This window comes from Acanthopagrus latus, chromosome 6 (genome assembly GCF_904848185.1).
Source record: "Acanthopagrus latus isolate v.2019 chromosome 6, fAcaLat1.1, whole genome shotgun sequence".
Lineage (NCBI taxonomy): Eukaryota > Metazoa > Chordata > Actinopteri > Spariformes > Sparidae > Acanthopagrus > Acanthopagrus latus.
In genome coordinates, this window is record NC_051044.1 from 9,323,441 (window position 1) to 9,344,868 (window position 21,428).

General features: G+C 42.9%; 1 protein-coding gene across 5 annotated transcripts in view; it reads right to left on the reverse strand.

Moving 5' to 3' along the window:
• slc12a5a (solute carrier family 12 member 5a) overlaps window positions 1-21,428 on the reverse strand; it is a 152,714-nt gene that overhangs the window by 73,063 nt on the left and 58,223 nt on the right. Inside the window, exon 1 of one of the 5 annotated variants that reach the window (XM_037100740.1) lies at window positions 20,367-20,694. The exons of the other annotated variants lie outside the window; for them this stretch is intronic. Within the exon in view, the coding sequence (XP_036956635.1) occupies window positions 20,367-20,421 (55 nt within the window). The 5' untranslated portion in view covers window positions 20,422-20,694. Of the gene's footprint in view, window positions 1-20,366; window positions 20,695-21,428 lie in introns of those variants that run through there. 5 annotated transcript variants of the gene reach the window in all.

The following is a 21,428-nucleotide window of genomic DNA, read 5'->3' on the forward strand; positions in this document are numbered from 1 at the left end:
CAGGAGACACAGTGACAACTAAAATGGTTAGCAGAACAACAAAATTATGAACCTGAAAATGAAAATAATGTCTTCTTCATTAACACAGTAGTAATACACACACACTTTGAAAGAAGGAGAGAAAAAAAACTTGACACAACTTGTGTGCACAAAAAAGGGTGCTTGTTAAGGTTAAACATTCAGGTCAGTCTGAAGCACAAATGGCAAAAAGATTAAGTCACTGCTTCTTGCATCTGAAATGTGAACATCTGTTGGTTTCCAAACCTTCTGAAACAGTAACCAACATATCTTTTGAGTTTCGGGCTGCAGAACTAGCATCTAATTACTAACTCTAGCTCTTGTAGAGTTGATTTGAAAACTTCTTTCTCTAAGCCTTAAACATGGTGAAACAACGTAATCTTCTTTACAGTATTAAACAAGAAGAAAGGCATGGACTATACCTTTGACGTGACCTTTCTTAAATCACAAGAGTTTAAACATTCGCCTTCTGTAAATAGACATGTGTACAGGTTACAGTGACAGATTGTGGATCCAATTTTATGTGTGCATTGCTCGGTAAAGCCCCAGACTTGGCACAGATGACTGACTGACTTGTGACTCTGTGCTTCTGACGCAGTCTGAGCCGACATGGGAAATCTAATCCTTGTCCCCAAAATTGCATCGTGTGTCTTATTTGCAACCGACACCAAAATAAACCAACGCAGGCGAGAAAAAAAAAAAATCTGTGTGCTCTCGGCAGAAAGATTTGATGCACAGTGTCACAAAAATGAAGCCCTAATACTTCAAGTCACATACCAGCTATGTAAAAAAAAAGAGCTGTGATCCTCACTCGGTGTGTGACATTAAATCCTGCTGCACGTAATACGTTTTTTTCAAGTGATGAACTTCATTAGCGCCACAGTGTCTTGATGTGCTTTGCTGAATAAATAGAAATGGAATAACAATGCGGGCTTTTAGGATGAGAGGATAATTCTGCAGGATGTGACTGTCGTGTCTGTGCAGGCTGCTTGTGCGTATGAAAGATTTCCTTCCATCTGCCTCACCATCACCTTCTATGTACATTGTGCTCATCGACGCTCGACCTTCCTTCTCTCTCAGTGCCATTCGTGACGCCTTTTCTAAAAATCCACATCTATAAATCAGCTCCTCTGCTTCCGTGACTCCTCTGCCTTAGTTAGCTGCCATCTCTCCTCAGTCAGTCCTATCGCTTCTCACTCCTGATGTTCTGACTCCTCCCCCTTTCTTTGCCTTTTCCTTTAACTCATCTCATAGCTTTAGCTTCTGCATTGTCCTCTCACATAAACCCTCCATTATTTTGCCTTCCTCTCCATCTCTCTTTTGTATCTTTCTTTCTTTTTTCTTTCTTTCTTCCTTGTCTATCTCGCGCCTCCTTCTCTTGCTCGGGAGTCAGTGTGACTGCAGCATGACCTACTTAGCTGTGCTGCTGCTGCCGCTGCTGACTGGCATGGTTGAGAGCTGGCATAGTGATGCAGGCACCAGAGGCCCCCTTGAAAAAGCGATGCCAACAGAGACTCACCGAGTACCATAAGAACAACCGCTCACCCTGCATCTGCGCATCTACTGACCTTCTGATAAGTGGTAACAGCTGATAAAGACTTTGACATCCAGAATGGTGTACATCATTTTTGAACGAGTTTCACTCATGTCCATGTTTTTTCTGTTTAATCCAAGACTAGTTATAAGATTCCAGTTTCCTAAATAGGTGAGTAAGTTAGAGTTTTCATTTAGGGGTTTAAAACATTGGTAGATTTAGACAATCTGCAAGATCCATTTGTAATTCCATCTGTAGGTAGAAATCTTGCATTTGCTAATACTAACTGCACAAGTCCTGTTTACTCTATATCTTAAATGTCAGCCTTGGCACTCAAAACCATTGCTTCTGATAGTGAGACACACTCACAACTTTCCGATTCCAAATTGTCTGATCCATTAAAAAACAAACCAAAAAAAAAAAAAAAACCAAAAAAAAAAAAACCAACTCGTGCCTCCAAGATTCTCATTCTCAAATAAATGCTGGCAAGTTATTCTGACAGTTGCGCACTGCAAAGCAATGACGTCAAACTCATCGTCTACACAGCTGGAAACTTACAAGAAGGGGAGTGATGTTGAAGAAGAAGAAACACACCAAGGTGTGTGAGTACTAGTTGTGAGTTTTTTTAAATGAAAAGTTACAAAGGGTATGTATATTCTAATGATCAAATTGACACCATGCAGAGACATAGTTTTTGTATCAGCAACCCAGAACAGGCCTTCTTTTTCAGGAATTACTAGTGGAATCAATAAAGAATTAGACCTGACAAGGACAATTGATATAATGGCAGTGGTATCAATTAAAATCCCAATTCCAATTCCAATCCCTATCAGTGAAGACAGTGAAGTGCCAGACCTGCATTTTCAGAAACTCTGCAGTGACTTTCTGACTCTCACTGTTTTGTCCCTTTGGGCACCGAATTCTTCAAAACAAAAACTTTGTGGCCACTTTTTGACCCTGGTCTGTTTGTTTCTCTAACTTCATAAAACCCACAGCGGGACCACATCGACAACACAAAGACGTGAGGGTTCATCATGAAGGGAAAAACAAGAAATTCTGCTTTGTTAGTTTCCTGTATAATTCATCTCCGCTCTCTCTCTGGACGTATAGTCCTATATGCATGCCATCTTTACAAAAACAAAAGTTAAACCCAGAGTGGCACTAATAAATAATCCCTTACTGTAAAAACAAAAACACTGCATGACTCTGCCTTACCTACATTGACTGGGGAACCCTTTCGGTATAGGAGCTGTTGCTGACAGTCCAGATACAATTTTATTTGTTTCAGTGGAAACAGATAAAAACTGCACACAGTGTAGTTTCACAGGACCATGTTTGCCAGAAGTGTCTGTGTTCTTGCGTGTGTGTACATGATTGCTGCATGCATGCATATGAATGTGATGACAAATACAGCTCCCTTGTGAAAGGCTAGAGTGCATTTCCCTGTAACGTCCTCTGACTGCTTGCTGGCAGGATTGTATGACCTACTCCAGATGTTGTGCTAATGAGCTGGGAGATTACTGCCACCTTGTCAAACCATGTATATTAATTGAGGGTAACAAAGCTGTGCTTTTGTTTGTTTCTGCTCCCTGTAACCACACAGGTTTTTACAATGCTTCACTCCTTTACCTGTTTTGGCAAACCATATTCATTAATTTTTCTGGTTTTCTGCATTCCCTACCTCTGCAGATGCTCGGTGAAATCACCTCTACGCACAATCTCATGCAGTGCAATTAAGAGGAACGGAACAAGATGTAAGAAGATCCAATTAGTCATCTTCCTAGAGACGTTTTATGAAAAACAACCGCAGACCATTCCTCCATTATGCGCCATTCTAATGATCAGCCATTCTGCGAAAATTCATATGTGTATTCACTGAGTTGAGGCACTTGCATGATTGCACTGTACACACAGATGAGGGTGGAGGAGGATGGGAATGAATTAGCACGTTAGCCTCTGTTAAAGTGTAGAGAGAAAGAGAAGACTATACATTATGTTTTATATGTATGTTCAGCAATATGAGAAATCCAGAACGTACACATAAATCAATGTTGACATGCTGCCTGTCATTGTTGGCAAATATTTCGTGTATATATGAACTCAAAGCAGACATCACAGGAGCATAAATGCACTTTTACGTGAGAGTCAAGTTATCACGCCTCAGTGGCTCCAGCTCAGGCTTTATTCCCTGCATGCCTGGTTTCCTCACGCAGGACTGACTGTCACTATCCATCTATATACCCATTATGCAGGACCCTGCACGGAGCTCTTCCATTCACTTGGCTGATTAAAAACGGGCTAATTAGCGCAATAACCCAACAAGAAAACAGGGTTCAAATTATGGAAGCTGTGACACATACGCATAGTTCAAATACATTATAAAGGGTGTGCGTGGCTCATAATTGGTTGCATCTGACCTCCAGCTGCACATTTCTCTCATTCCTTCTCCAGCTCTCCAGAGAGAGAAGGATGCCCTATGACTTTAATGAAGGTCTGGTTAGGCTGTCAGTGTTCTATATGGTGCCTTTACCTGTGGCTACTGATGAATCATGAGCACGGTCGGAGTGGTGTTGCCACAAACAGAGACCCCTCTGATCGAAAGAAGCTTTCTAGTCAGCCGCGGTCCTCTCTGAAACGCGGGAGGGAAGTCAGCCGCAGTGGCGAGGCATTTCAGGACAAAAGAAGGTTGGCGAGGGAGAGGGAAGAGTGAGAATTGATCAAAAACGGCAGGTGAAAAGGAATGCCAAGTCATGTTGCTATAGCAACTAGCCATGCAGCCGAGGATAAAGGCTGGAGTTGCACGCGGCCCCTTTCTCTCTCTCTCTTTTCACTCTCCCTCCCTCCCTCCCTCTCTCATCCCAGATACACGAGCATAGCCGTCACTTGACCATCTGAGCAGCTTCCTTATGCTCTCGGTGAACAGATAACACGTCGAGAATACTGTCCATCTGACTGTGTCATTTCGCATTTACTCACGAGGGGGTGGGGGAGGCACTTTAATCCCGCTACGAGGTTCTTCCTGTTGCCAAAGCCTGAGAGTGCGATCCATTCTAGGATGGATCACATGCTAACCTCCCCATTTGTATGCATGAGACAATGTTGCAGCCTATATCATTTCTAGAGGCAAGAGCCTGCGTTGTTGAATAATGGAGCCTGGAAGACTGCTGGTTTCTACAGCAGCAGTGAAGCTCAGAAAGATATTTTCACTGCGGCAGTGTGTACCTGTTGTGCATATAATATGAATATTCACACTGCAATTCTATCACTGATGATAACAATTAACTTATACAATGATAGTTTGTTTTGTGCACGAAACGAGGAGAGGCTTTTGTCAGTTAATGAGCCTTGAGTGATTTCAGTGTCTACCAGAAGTCATAACATTTAGATTTAGTAACCCTGGAGGCTGCAGAGATGTTTGCGTAACATTTTGTTTGATGCCATCTGTGTCCATATTTCTGAGCTGAAAGAGGAGCCGCAGCATAAGCAGTGAGGCTGCAGTAATGGCCGTGGCTGAGGTCTTCTTAACGAACAAGTATATGTTCACAGAGCCAACGCATGGCCGACTGTCACCTCAGCATCAAAGTGTTAACGTATGGCCTTGTGCACCAAAATCCCAAATGTGAATCTGATGGCCTCATTCAGTCAGGCATGGTTTGGCCACCCATGTACCATTAGGCCTGTCAGGCCTTTAGGGCCAAAACATAACAAATGGAGATGATTATTCCCTGTTGCTTCCTCCTCTGAAACAGAGGATGACAGCTGCCATAGAGGCAAAAAAAAACAAACTAAAAAAACAAAGCCATTGGCATGATTTTTTAACTCTTTTTCTTTATCTGTCTCTCAAGAGTGAAAGCAGGGGCAGTCTCTAATTCACTGCATGGCTCCTCATGACCAACATTCATCTCTTCACTTTTTTCTGTGTGATCAAAAGATGCTTCAATCCATCCACATAAAACACAGATTTTAAAAAGCTCAGAGCGAGTTCAAAGATCTGGAAAAAACAACTGCCCGCTGCATTAAAAACCACAAAGCAGTGCGGGGACCTGAGCATGCCGCATAAACAACAACCTGCTCTTATTACTGAGGTAATTGACTAAGCTGACCTGGCAGCCATCTTGTTTAGAGACATCTGCTGAGGATTCCTTTGATGTGCCTGAGCCGTGATGGCAGCCCCCCCATCCCACAAGCCCCTCTGTTTCTTTCTTTCTGCACATTGTGCTTCCAAAATATCAAAGACTCCTTCGCTCCCTCCCTCTGCACCATCAACGATAATGAAATTAAGTGAATGTGTGACAAGCTGCAGCAATCCCATCCAAGAGGAGTCCCCACCTGGGACGTGACGGGGAAGAGAAGGTGAAGAATGAGGGAAGATGAGTCAGTAGCTCTTACAAGCACGAACATGTTATTGTTTGTTAATACGGCGCAATCATTAGCAACTAAAAAGACGATCCCTGTTGACTGGGCAGCAGAAAGGTCTTTAGGCGAGACCCAGCTGTGATAGAGAGCTGCTCAGCCAAGGTCCTGAGCTGTGCTAAGCTAAAAAAAAAAAAAAAAAAAACTAGCGGTCTGATGACCAATCTGCAAGGCAGCTGTGGAGTAGTAGGAGGATGAGGGGATTAGGACGTGTTGGGTTTAATAATCTAGACATCCTGGACGAAGATGACAGGGTGGGAAAGGAGAAGACGATAGACAGCAAATGTGCAGGGATCAGTAGTGTGTAAGTAGAGGTCCAGGGATTACTGGATGGAGGTCACGGCCGGCTCTCGCTCTCACAGACGGGAGCATACATGCAGAAATCACTTTCTTAGAGACGGACATGGAGCAAATGGACTGAGAAGTGAGGGCAACGACGTGACTTGACAGCTCTTAAAAAATGAATAAAAATTATGAAATGTGAAGCACAAGTGATGGGGGCTTTCGGTTTTAAGCATTCATAGAATATATGAAACCCTTCGGCTGATGGATCATGAATTATAAGGCAAAATAGGAGACCATAAAGGGTTCTATTTTAAGAGAATGGGGGCTTTTATGTCCCTTAGCAGAAGTCTAAAGATGCATTATTGAATAATAAAAACCTTAAAGGCCATAAAAACAGAATAAATGCATTCATTTGGTGGCACAATGATGGAAAGTGTCTCTACCACGATTTGAATGGTGCAGTTTGAACACGTTCAACAAAGACAGCATCTATTCAAATCAGTGTTGGAGAAGAGATGAGAATAGCACTGAGGGCTGTCATCTGAGAGATATGTTTTATTATTTCACTGGAGATAAAATAAGATGCAAACTAAAAACCAGTTTGAGCTCATCTAGCACTTCCCAGTTTCTTTGTTCCCTTTAAGAGGGCCGCTGAGTGTGAAGAGAAAGACGACTCAAGTTATCAATTTAGCTCCAAATACCAAAAAATATCCTTTTGACAGGAAGACAGATGTGTCAAATCAGAAGAATGATCCAAACAACATCTCGACATTGTTTCCTGATGCTTGTGATGTTTGAATTGATTATCACGATGAGCAGTGCAGCGTGTTTGGATTAGTGGGAAGTTTTAAATGGATTCCAACCAAACTTCAGCCGCAGCGCAAGAGTTTCTTGGCAGTTTTTGGGCTCATGTGATGAAGTGTCATATGACATCTTATCAAAGTGGCCATAATTGACCTTGTTCAGTGACTTGGGGGCAGCAGAACAAGCTGCAAACACAACACTGACATTTTATCACCTTGTAAAGCTGTTCTGTTAAACGTGTCAGTTAACAGCTGCCAGTATTCACAGATTTGAGCAAGTGAATGCAGGAACACTGACATTCATTTGGGGTCATGTTTCTGTACATGCTTCTGGAAATATTCTCTTTATATCTCTGTTTTGGTCTCCACCACCTCAACTTCTATTATGCTTTTTAGCTTTTAAATGCACCACTGTTCTCCACTAGCTGCTAACTTTGCAATTTGATGCTGGAAAGGTAGAGCAGAGTAGGTTTTTAGAGCTTTTTGGGTAAAAGAAAACCGCTGAGAGTGAACCTGAAAAATATAGCATGTATATTTTAAGTTTGTTTGTAATTAATGATAATTACAGTAACTGTGTAATACCATGAGACTGGGATATCTTCTGAAAATCATACTATTGCAACCTTAAGCAAAATACGACCTTCATATATAAAAAACATCAACTGACAGGCTAAACTTCAGGGGAATAAATGTGAGAAATAGTTCAGTTTCATCCGTCAAATACCCCAGAAATGAATAAAACTTCTGTAAATTGGGAATTCTACAGAGACAGAATTTCCTCTAATCCTGCTCACTAAACATAAAACATCAAACGTTGAGAGCGCCTCGAGAAATCCTCTGTATTTACGCGCCGGCACACCCCACACCAATCCCACAGCTCTCCAGTTAAGTTGCTCCATTTCCTGTGTGACAATAGCTAAATGGGCTCCTATTGAGGGCCGAGATGGGACACGGGGCAAGTGGCGTGCTTCTCCGCCGCCTGTGGAGGGGGCCCCGGCTGACAGATGGTTTATTTCCATTTGCTGAGGATGCTGATAGGCTCCGTGGGCCATGGCGAAATGGGAAATACTATTCACACAGGCATATCAGCCCCAGACACTCGCCTGACTGAGACTTATGCAGACATGTCAACTAAGCTGTCGTCAAGAGAGAAAGAAAGGGACAGATAGACGGGGGAGAGACAGAAAGAGAGAGAGAGATAGAGGGGTTGTAGCACCGTGAGCTGAGTGGTCGGCCTTGCCAAAGGCGACACTATACTCAGGGGGACGGTGCATGAAATTCATACCTACAGACATAAATATTTGATTGTGAGATTATACTTTACATCTATACTGTATGCCCACATAGCTGGGCTGTGTTTAAGTGCCGGGCTGAGAGGCAATGATTGAATAAGATGGCGTGGAGTGGCATTGCTTTCCATGAGAGCGAAAGAGATGACGTTATGTAAAATGTTTAGCGGTGCACCTGAAATATGAATGTAAGTGGTTATAAGTGTAGTAAATTATTTAGTGAAATGAAATTAAATACACCAGGCTGAATTATTTGCGTTGATGCGTTCGTGCTAAGACATATAGCAGTGTGTGTGTGTGTGTGTATGTGTGTGTGTGCGTGCGTGCGTGTGTGTTTGTGTGTGCGTATGTGTTTGTGTGCGGTAAATTAACAATAATCATAGACACTACTAGCCAATAACAGCAGTATCAATCACAATCTGTCTACCTCAACATGTCCTCTCGTGTCTCTGTGATCCCCGACGTAAGACAAAAAAAAAAACGCATGAAAGATGAGACAGAGAAAACACTACACTTTTGTGTTGTTGGTTCACAAATTGGTCCATTCAGTTGATAATAAGTGAGCTGTTCATTGTGTGTGTTATATAGAATTAGCGGCCGACAGTTTGTTCTGGCGAAAGGGGGAAAAAGTGTCCTCTTTCTACAATGAATGACTATTTTCCCAAACAGCTCCGCTGATAGCCCTGCCATTGAAAATGCTCAAATTATAGTGTTGCTCTTTGTGTCCCAGTCATAATGGCCCTGATCCAGTAATGTCCTTGTACATTTATCTGTCACTTCAAGCAATGTGTAAAGGGGGGGGGGGGGGGGGGGGGGGGGGGGCAGGATAAAGGGGTACTTTATCGACTAATACACTAATTCATTTGACTACAAGTATAGATAAATATTTGGATGAGACACTTTTTCATCATCATAATTATAAAATGGTTGTGAAATCTGAATTTCACTTTTCTGGCTTGGAAAAAAGAATATACTGGTTTCCTTTAAAAAAGGCAGATCTCAAATCACCCTGTGGATGTTTTAAATGAAGTCAAAAAACAACACAAGCGAGGCTGATGACAGAAGTGCATCTGAAGCTCCCCACTGTTCTCCACATTACAAGTTTCAGAAAAGGGACATTTCATTATGCTTCCACCCACATTTCCCCCCAAACCCCCGCCAAACCATTTTCACAAAGAGAGAACAAAAAAAAAGAAGCTTAATATCCTCTAATGATGCTCTGGGTATCCTAATGGCCAGGAACTAACAGGAAAACTGGAACGACGGAAACAGCTAAAACTTCATCACCAGTGCTGGCCATTTTCATTGTTAGAGCCAAAATTACAAATGGACCATTGGGCTTTAATGTGGTCAATCACGCAAATGGGGAGATTTATAATGAGCCGCGGCCTTTATAGGACAGAGGCATCTGGACCGCAGAGGCGCCGTGTCTGTAGCATATCAATACTCATCAGTGGAAACATCCCTATCAATTTAAATTACTGTGGTTAACAGGCGGGAAGCTATTTTCTCATTATAGTGTATTTTTTTCTGCCCAAACCTTTGGAAAAGATTCTTGGTACTAAGGGTGAGTGATCCTGTACACGTGCATACTCCTAGAAGCTCAACTGAAGAGGTCACGGTTCTTTGACTTATGGCAACCATTTTTATCGTATGTAGAGAGACTAAACGTTTGCTCTGTCCCATAAAATAAGGGTCTAGATTTAGTCCGTTTCCTGTTGGACTGAATGAGATGAATTATGCCTGAACTCATCATATGGATGGACGTTTTATAATTTTGTTAAAGCTAATCAATTAATGGAATACCTACAGCCTTGTTCAGTAGCTATTTTAGGATGGACATCACCAACATGCATAACCTGAGACTTTGCAACTCTGGGAAAAAGACAGGAAAAATGCACATATGGGAGAAGTTATCCCTAATAACGTGTTAAACATTGTTAAAGGGGCAGCATCAGGACAAAATCAGCATATTGTCCATTAACATACTTTCAGTGTTTAAATCCACGATGACATGAAGAAGAAGATCATTTGAATTTGCTTTCACTTCTTTTTTCCCAACATGTTCTTGCTTTTTTCCAGCCAGTCCTTGCTTTTGAGAGTTCCTTCATTACTTTAACTTGTTCGCTCACGATATCAGTAATTAATCAAAAGCAACTTTTTTCATCATCTAAGCTTTCCATTTGCAAGATCTGAACTTCAATCCGTGCATTGAAGTTCTTATGCAAGAGCATGGTGTTGATGCTGTGCCCATCTGCCTTATTAGCAATTCCAACCTATCACAAACATTATTTCTTCTGTGCGTGTGTGTGTGTGTGCAGCAAGTCCACTGGTGTACTGCCGGCCAGAATTAGAGTCCTGGCGATGAAGCAGACTGTGAGGGATTGATCCCCCTCCGAGCCCCTCCCCCACCACCCTCCCCTGCCCAATTACAAGACTGTGTTTGATTTTCGTCCAAGGCTGCCGGGCGCTTTCTCGTTGGTTTGAGAGAAACCTCCACCGCTGGCCTCACAGTCGCCTTTCAGTCCTTCTGCCCACTCATACCCACCAATTAGGCTGCTTTCTAGTGTAAAGACACAGCAATCCCACAATGCCATGCTGTACAACAGAGGATCCTCCCACACACACACGCACATACAGACAAATTGGGGTTTCCACAGCTGAAACTGTATGTCCACATCGCCCCACTCCTCACTGCCTCTTCGAACACACGCACACACACGCGCTAATGAGCCTCCCTGCTTTCTTCCAGTCCAGCCAATCAGTGCTGAATTTATGTGGTTTCCCAATATTAGCATTCGTATACACTAAAAGAGATCACACACAGTATGAACACAAACACACACACGCTCAGGGCCAAGTGCACACGTGACGGCAAGCGAATACTGTATAACAACTGCTCTGAAGATGAAAGACCAAAACAGTTTTTCAGCTGGCTGGCAGTTACCTAGGCAATTAAAGGATTGTTTAAACTTCTTGGGAGACAGAGAGAGCGCCGTGACGCTGAGGTAACGTGCAGGCTTGAAAAGAGAGAAACGTGACTTCTCATTGTGCTTTATGAAATGCAAATGATGTATTCGCAAGGGAAATTGCCCAACTTAAATGCTGTATTTTTCTTATGAAAGTGAATCCAGCAGAGCAGGGATTTTCGTGCAGAAACCAGTGAATGGCAGGAGACAAACAGATCGTGCTGTATTTTGTTTTTAACCTCAGTGTAAAGGGTTCATGTTTAGCAAATATATGGAACATTTCCAACAGCCCAGACTGTAACCATGGCAATCCACATTACCTACTTGGTTATTTTTCTCTCCCGAGCCAAAGGGAAACAGCTTGATAAAATGGTATCAAGCCAGGCTCTGCACATACACACATGCACCTAGATATTAAGGTAACAGAGGCTGTTTGTCTCCTGACACGAAATAAAAGCCAGACCAGTAGCTTCCTCGTGCAAACTTGATGCAACGACTGATTGTTGTGCTACTGGACATCACGGTTCTGAAACCACACACCAGCTAAATCACCACAAATAGGTACATGAGTGAGAGAAAATCAATATGTGGCTTTTCATTATGGTTCCATCTCCTGGCGCAGGTCGCTTCACAGTAACGCCAGATAGGATGGATATTGAGAGACTCATCAAGGACTTAGGTCTCTTCAATAACGAGCCGGAGGATAGCGAGGGAGTGTCACTCCCCCATCAGTGACTGTTTGTGTGTGTGTGTGTGTGTGTGTGTGTGTGTGTGTGTGTGTGTGTGTGTGTGTGTGTGTGTGTGTGTGTGTGTTTCTGTGTCAGCTCCACTGGAATCACTTTGTTTAACTTTATCTGCTGTGTGATTCACACACTGTGGTGCACCTGAGCCAAATGGAAACTGCAACCATGCAGGAAAAAAGCTCACAACTGACACACCTGCGAGACTATATAAAGGGGAAATACCTCATGAAGACAAAGTAGTGTATTTACTACTATAACCTGTTTAATGCATTCATTAAAGAGATGAGATTTACTGTTGTAATCTTCTTTACCTCAATCTGTGGCAATCTCTACTCTGCTTCCATTGATTTCCTACATTTCCCAGCATGCTGTTTGGCAATCCCAAGAGTGCATGTTTAAACATAAAGCATAATATTGATTGCAGTACGTTTAAGCCCTCTGAATACAGAGATCGCCTGGTGAGGCCACATTGGAGACTCTTGTTTACGATAGTTATATTATAGTTAAAGATAACCTGGGAGTGTGTTTCAAAGCAGATATCTCCCCAGAAGAATATATTTCTTTATAGCTTTCTTTATTCTGTGCTGAGAGTGGCTGGGCAGTAAAGTGGCCCGCAATGACACCTCAGCAATGATATTTGAATAAAACATGAAGCTGCGCAAACCTTGTCTGTTCTGATGATGCAACACCTATTCTTGACTTTGAGATCTTGTTACATAGTGTTGTTGTTGTCCTCAGTTGCTAACAAATTAAGCGTCGTCTCTATTAAAAGGCTATTACATACTCTACATGATTTCTCTGGTATGTAATGTGTAATATGTTTTATTTTTCATATTTCATGTGCATCTGCCTTCTATTCGTTATATCCTCTGCCTAAATAAAAACAGTCTTATGCATTTAAATCATTCAAATCTATTGAGTCGTTTCATACGGTGGTCATAATGCAATTTCAAACTACAATTTTCTGTACATTTTAATAAACGCGGTGAGAGAGATGACAGAGGTTCCTGTGTTCAGCTCGGTTGAGCTGCTTTTGGCGTGATTCATCTCTTTCCCCTCACTTCCACTGACCTCGTCGTCCCCTCTATAAACCCGGCCATCTATTTCTTTCTGAGACCATCCATCCATTTGAAATCTTTTACCTCAGAAACCCTTACAGCCTGAAATTTTCCATCACAATGCTGGTTGCTGTGCAAGGATTTTAGCTGCTGTAGTGATGCAAATAAATCAATTCAATTAAATCAGGAAGTAATTCAATCAACATATTCATTCTTGAGTAGCCAATGTTTCTAATCCAATGTAAATGTGTCTAGTAACACTTATGTCTAGTAACACTAAGCTACACGAAGGTGTGAGTAATTTCCAAAGAACGAGGAAGGAGGGAATCAGGAACAACTTAAAAATGAATCAAGAGTTAATGGGTTCCTGAATAAATGTGATTCAAGGACTATAAAGTAGATAATGATAAGTTGTAAATGAAACATAATACTAAGTAGTTACCAGATAGACTTAATAATTACCAATTACTTAATCAGTAGTTACTGTTTGTGCACCTTCAAGTAACGTGAAACTTAATAATGAGTAGTTACCAGGACGACTCATTTAGATCCATGCATCATTTCCTGAAAATATAGAAAATCACCTTCTTCATCATCTTGCAATGTTAAAGAAAGTGAGAGAAAATTCCTGGACCTGCCCCTTTTATCTGGAGCCACACAAAAAATTAAAGTGGTCTATTTAATCCGAGACTCTCATCCTTCAGCCAAGCTTTGTGGGAATCTGTTCAGTAGGTTTTGTGTAATTTTGCTGACAAACCAATAATTCAACCAACAGACACAGGTGAAAACATAATAATTTACAGGTAAACGTGATAATTGTCACTTTGAATCTTATTTGAACCTGCCGCTCAAACTACTCAGTACTTTGTTTTACTTTCCTTGAAGGTGCAAAAAACAGTAACTAGAAATGAATGAGTCATTATTAGCTTGTGATGGTCCTTGTGATAATGACTCATTAATGAGTAAGTCCTGAATAACTGTGATTCAAGTCGTTCCTGATTCACTTGCTCCATTATAACTTGCACAGGCGTCGCCATATCTTTTAGACTAGAATGGTGTGGTAAAGCTGGACATCTGTGACTAAATGTCTTTATGTCGGTGTTTGTGTTTGTGCATGCACAAACCCCTCTGCCTGTACATGGTTTTTGTGTGAGCGCTTCAGCAGCAACAGTGTGACTCAACATCAAGCTTTGGGGAAGCAGAGCCCTTCACTGCTGATTATACTCTCCTGCTTATTAATTGACAAACCAATGAATGAATACCCATCCATTATATGTGGACACCCACTCCTGATGGTAGCCATACTCTAATTAGCGAGAAAACCGATTCATCTGCCCCGTCGTTACGTAAGCCGCTGTATCCATGTTGCAATAATACCTACCTTTATTAAATTCAATTATGTGATACATAATTACAATCTATATTTGGACCCCAGGAACCATTTGACCGATCGTGTTGGTAAAAAATAGAACCGACTCACAGACATAAAGCAAAAAGACTGGGGATTGGGAATAGCTAGAAACAGATGATACAGGCAAAACTGTAATCTTTGCACAATAATGAGTTTCTCCTTTTTTAAACATACTGGTGTCTAATGAAGAATGCAGCAGTATGCAGCTATCAACTTGGTTGACATGTCAGTAATGTATTGAACTTGACCTACTCAGTTTTATACTGCAGGCTACAAACCGGCCAATGTATCTGTCTACTCACGTGGAGATGATACGCTTTAGCGCTAAGCTACTGAAAATACTTTTTTTGCGTGTGTGTGTGTGTGTGTGTGTGTGTGTGTGTGTATGTGTGTGTGCGGCTACCTTTCCAAGTTACAAGTGCCTGTGGTTCTGTATTAGCCAGCAATCTCTCTCACTTACAGTGCATTTCTGCTCTCTCCCTCTCCATTCACAGTAGATAAGTCGCAGAGCGGGTAGACAGAGAATAATGACGTTGAGCATGCACAACAACTGCCTCCCTGGGAGAGGGCCCCAGGGAGCATTTTGCAGTATTATGCAGCCAGCCATAACTAAAACATCATTACAGCCCTCTTCACAGCCCTGACCAAGAGTACGGACCAGCATAGGGGATGGATGGATGGAGTAATGATTATTTTCTTTATCAAATAATCAGTTATTTTCTCAGTTAATCTACAAATTACTTTGATTTATAAATGCATTACCAAAAATGCTCACAGCCCAAGGACATGTATCTAATTTGCTTGTTGTTGTTAAAGGTGCTTGTTGCTGCTGTGACCCAAAGATATTTAGTTTACTATCAAAGACAACACAGAAACACACAAAATGTATCATAAATGGAAACTGACTAAAACAACTGAGGCTTTTTCTGTTGGTCTACTAATTAATAAATCAACCAACCGTATCAGCTACAAGTTGAAACAAGCTCTACTGTATTATTTTACTCTTTTGCTACGTTTTGTTTTTTTTCATTCCCATGTGTTTTATTAATTTGCACAGTCCCTAGCCCACTTAAATAAACTAAACTAAACTAGAATAAGCTAAAATCAATTGATTGATGGATTGGTGTTACTGTAGATGGTATTACATGCGAGCAGTTATGATGGTTTTATGTGTCAGCAATATCTCCAAAGTCAATTTAGTTCTACATCATGCGCGTCACGGATGTTAACCTTCATTGCCTCTACCTGTAGTGCAGTCAAACTGAGGCTGTTGCCTTCAGGTTGTTTCCTCCGGTTTGAAATCAATCAGTGAAAATACATAAACGAGCCATGTAAAAAACCCTTCATGAGCAGATACTGATGAAATCCAGACGCAGTTGAAGTTATTAAACTCATAAAGTCATTAAACAGCAGCGAAAGAAGAGACATTAAACCACAACTAGTCAAAGTTTGAGGTGCATATTTTCACCAGTTGCTACCAAGTCTGCCATTGCTTTGCAGGATTTTGCCTTCAAATGATTGAGATTCACAGGAATTGAGGTTTGTAGTGTTTGTAATCCTGCCTTTCTGTTTATAATTCTATCTCATCGATCAGCCTTACCGTTTACTCTTCTACTGCCACATGGGAGCTGTGTCAAGTTACTGGTAATGAAGACAAAACATCTCCCTCAGTCGCTGCTTCACATTAAAAGTGAACTGTGGATAAGTTATTGTGACGCTGTCAAGGGCAACACAGCGTATTTATTACGAACACTGACTATGACCGTTCAATAAAAGTGTTTCTACAAAATAGACATTTGGCTTTTTTTGGTCAGCAGATCAGTTTCAACCAAACTTCCAACAATATACTGTACGGAGTAATGAAACCGAGCTGCAGGCATGCTGTGTGCGCAGCATGAAATCAAATCGCAGTTGTAGTTTTTATTGACTGACTTCTTTAAAACCATGTGAGTTTGTTTGGCTGCAGTGTAACAGATGTAACCGCTACCCCTCAGTTGTACTTTTGACAAATTAGCTCCTCAGGGTTCGTTGTTGAGGTTGATTGGCACTAGTGATTTATGTGAAATCAGCAAACTCGCTTAATTTCAGTTGTCATATCCAGCCATAACTGTAACGTTTAAAGACGTTAAGATAAACACAGTGATGCGACCAACCCAAAGTTTCGATCTACCCAACAGCGAGATCATGGACTAAACGCTAGTTGTGGGTAAACTCAAGCGGTTATTTTCTTCATTCTGTGGCCCCACAAGAAAATCTCCAATCTAACATTAGTGAAGTTTCATCACATGAAAGCATCAATCATGCATTTTATTTGAATAAGATGTATTCACAACTTAACTGTATGTATATTAGTGCACAATTCAAGAGTTTTCTACTCAGAGGCTACAAACTTTGTGACTGGTTCAGTATATTTTCTGTATGAGATTTTTGAACTATTTAATTAATTTATTTTTTTTACTTATTTGTGTTTAGTAGATGCACATAATACAAATGACAGTGTCCATTAAAGTCACTTATCTACACTGCATTTGTTCTTGCACTTCTACCACTGTGACACTTATCTTTCCCTGCATGGGATCAATAAAACGCATCTCATCTAACAGAGGCTATGATGTTTGAAATGTTTCCTAAATAAGCCTCCAGAGTTCGATGCATCTGGACTGAGACCAGCTATCAGCCATCAGCTGACCTGCTGAGCCAAAGATTGTCCAGGCAGAACTCACGAGCAATATTCAATTATGCACACGTTACAAAAAACTACTCACTCATTAAACTGGAGCGAATAAACTGAACTGACACATTAATGAGCGACTGAATACATAAATGAAAAACTGCAGCCAGTAACAAACATTTGGAGAAGTAGCATGAAATTACTTTTGCTCGCTAACAAGAAGCCAGACTGGTGAACACTAACGGCTCCTCTTAATACGCCGCCACAAAACAATGAGTGCTCTGACAGTCCAAGCGAGACACAGTTTACGCTGTAGCTCATCACTGTAACGATGACAGACCTCAGCAGTAGGTGTAGATAATTTGCTATAATGTGAAAATTGTAAAATGACTCTCCAGGTTTAAAACACAAGGCCCTCTCGTCTCAAAGTAAGCAAAAAGCAACCCCTGAAACACAACATTGCTCTAGAACTCTTAAACCTCACCCTCCTTTCAATATCCATCACCCTGCATCCCTACATCTTTCAAAGAGGAACAGCTTTCCATCGAGACATGCTCTGCCATCAAACCCTTTCTGTGCTGCAAATGGATCAAACTACACCTTCCCTTCAGCTCTTGATTGCAACGCCACCTCCTTGCACCGCTGACACCTCACCTCTCCGCGGCTCAAAAGAGAAAAATCAGGCAGATAATTAACAATATGGTGGGAGAGCAGCGTGACTACTTATGCAAAACTGACCGTGACTCAGTGTGGATCCACGTCTCACAACCTTTCTTAATTTCCCTGAGAATTATGCCTTTCATCTTTGCACGCTTATAAATACATTTTTAAAAAAAAGGGTGCACAGTGCAAACACACACACACACCTCCACCCTGACACTGTATGTAACTCGTTGTGCTGTCCTCTCCCGGGCTGTAACCCAGCCGTGTAATGAAGGCTATAAATCAGCACCTTGGACAGCGCCAGGCAGCCCTGAGCTCGTGGATATACGTACTGCTGGAGTCAGGCAAGAGAAAAGAGGGGGGAGCCGCTTTCAGCACCGGGGCAGAGCGGACAGCGACAGCCTCTGACATTCCTACTGTAAAGAGGCGAAAAGCCCTCCCTATCTGGAGCTGCCCTGCATAGTACTGATGACTAAACAGAGTTATTCAGGTTGTTGCACAGCTATCTTAGCTCCACTGTGATTCAGATGAAATGGAAGGGGGAGGGAGGATGTCTTTGCGCGTGCGTGTGTGTGTGTGAGAATGAGGTCTTATCCTGTGAGATGCTGCGACTGCAGAGTGGCAAAAAGAGAGAGATATTGAGAGTGTGACATGGAAGGGGGGGGGGCAAGAGAGATTGAGAGATGTCTTGGAAGGAGGAGGAGGAGGTGGTGGTGGTGGGCACTTAGCCACCCGTCTGAGGGTTCCAGCGTGGCTCTGTGCACATTACATGCATAGGTTATATCATTGCATTAACCAGTCTGACATCTGTTTGTAGCAGGAGAGGCGATGAGCTACAGCCACACACTTTGGCATGTTAGCGTGTGCTCAGTTTGAACAGCTTAAAACGCGTCATTCAGGCGGTGCTTTAAAGGTAAAAGCAAACACAACGACAGCAATGCTCAAGTAATCATATTACCTTCACACTTCTGCACACGCTGTTATGTGGCTCTGTGTCACGCATGCTAACCTGCCCTCGATGGTTCCAATTTGTCGTTCTTATAAAATGGGGTCATGCTTCGACCAAGGCCGCCAACCTCTTACAACTGCTGTCCGTGCTGTCAGCGCACCATTGTAATCCCCCCAAACAAAAAAAAAAAAAAAAAAGAGAGAGAGAAGCCGCATTAAGTTAAATATTCATGTTCCCAGCGCCGGTCTATTTTTATCATTAAGCCCTCACAGGTAGGAGAAGCAGCATAGTGACTGTTCTCTCATCCGCAACCTGTCTCTCCGGTGCATCCCTGAGAGCCCAGGACTGACAACGACAGGGAGATTTGTGCAAAATGCAAAATGGGAGACATGAAAGAGAGAAGTTGAGACAAATGTAGAGAGGAGAGCAGAAAAAAAAGAGGGCAGTGAGGGAGAGAGCTGGGACTGGAGAGATGTGTGTGCAGAGCTGCGATAATCCTCAACATGCAGCGGAGAGGAGAAAAGAAATTCTGCCGGTTTGCAGCTTCTTCAATGGGCACCAAAATGGCAACTGAACCAAAGTTACAAAGGACTTCCACTGCATTTAAGCGTGCAGAGCTTGTCACCAGCACTTAGAAGAACAGGTTCAATTTGTGTATAGGCCTGAGAAGGTACGCGCTCTCTGGTGAACAACCAGTTTAAGAGCACTCACACCACCACTCTGCACAAACCAGCAACCTACAGGTTTCCTCTAGAGAGCCTGCAGAGACCGAGGACTGAGCTGCGCGATGGGGATTGAATGGAGGGCTGATTTTGACAGCTGGGGGCGATGGGATTAGCGGCAATGGTGGCTTTGGTATCTGTAATTGTGAGTGGCTGTGTGTGTGTTTGTGTGCTTACACATGCCCATCCTGCCTGTCCACAGAGCACCATATGTGGTGGGAGTATTTTTGTTGCCATGAAAAGTGAATGAACAATTGGACGGCTGCGCCAGAAAAAACGCTTCCGTACTGTGCGTTCATGTACATTGGACCGCATTCCTGTGTGTGTGTGTGTGTGTGTGTGTGTGTGTGTGTGTGTAATAATGCGAGTCAGTGTGCGTGTGCTGGACAAAGCTGGAATGCCCTTACACTCGCCATCCGTCGTATGGAGTGAGCCCCATTACTATTCCTGTCACAACAGCCTTGCAGTAAGAGCAGCAGCAGAGGAGGCAAGCAGGCCGACGATCGTACAATGCTGTAACACTCACATGCACGCACGTACATGTGTGCATGTGAGCGCGCGCACACACACACACACACACAGACACACACACACACACACACACACACACACACACACACACACACACACTCCCTCTTCCAATAACCGCTCTCTCTCATCAGGTTGAGCGTGTCAATCTAAATTGTTCTCTCAAAATGTTGTGTGAGGTATTTCTGTCGACATACATGTACAGATGTACAGCGTGTCATGCATCGCCATGTGAATGTTTATGCATATCTGCTCATGTGTGCGAGTGTGTGTGTGTGTGTGCGGCTGCATGACACATCCCATCACTCACCCTGGCTCTGCGCTCCCCCGTCCCCCTCCTCTGTGTCGGTCAGGTTGTTAAGCATCCCGGCTCCTCTATGGCACTCTTCTGCTGCGGAGCGGTGTCACCGATCGAGCTCTCGGCGGCTCTCCCTGCGCTCCACCCACTGCTACACAGCCTCAGAAATCGCGGGGAAGCAGCGTAGAAAATATGCCAGCCGGATCCTCCTCGCTCCTTGCTGCCGTAGGATGCACGGAGAGAGGCAGCAGAAGAGAGGGAAGGATTTTTCCCCCCCCTTTGTAGATCCTCCTCTTGACGTCTCTTCTCCGCTGGCTTGTAAGCGTGACTCTCTCTCTCTCTCTCTCTCTCTCTCTCTCTGTTGCTCCCTCTCTCTCTCACTCTCTCTCCAGCAGGAGGAGGAGGACGAGGAGGAGGAGGAGGATGAGGAGGAGGGAATAGGGAAGCTGCAGGAGTTTGGTAGATGATGGAACGCCTCAAAGCTGCACACTTGCTCTCTCTCTCTCCTTCCCTCTTTCCTTCTCTTCTCAATCTCTTTCTTTCTTGCCTTTCTCACTCCTGATCTCGATGTCTCCCACTCACAGATACATAAAAACACTCACTCTCTCCTGCTCAGATGATGCTGCTCAGTCACTGTAGCTGACAAACTGATTGCATATTCAAGCAGTAGTGTGATTTCTTCTCTATCTGCCCCCCCCCACTGGCCTCCCTCTTCTCATCGTGGCTGTCAGACAGAGAGGTGATTGGGGAAGTGGAATTGATGCTGTTAGATGAGTGAGCAGCCTCACTGCTCTGATGTTTTCTGTCCACAGAGGTGCATTATGCATCGGCTCTTCCTCCTGTTGGCTTTGTAATAAGCTGCTGCGCTCACTGCCTCCTTTAATGTCAGATGCAAATAGAGCCCCTGTTTCCTTCGAGCGACGAACAAGCCCCATCAACATCATCTGTATGCAGTTATGATAAACATGAGGGGCCGTGTACTCACACACGAAAAGATACACTGCATCAGCAACCATTTGGTTTTGTACAAATCCACACACCGACACGCCTCTCTGCTCTCTCTGTGTGCAGCTA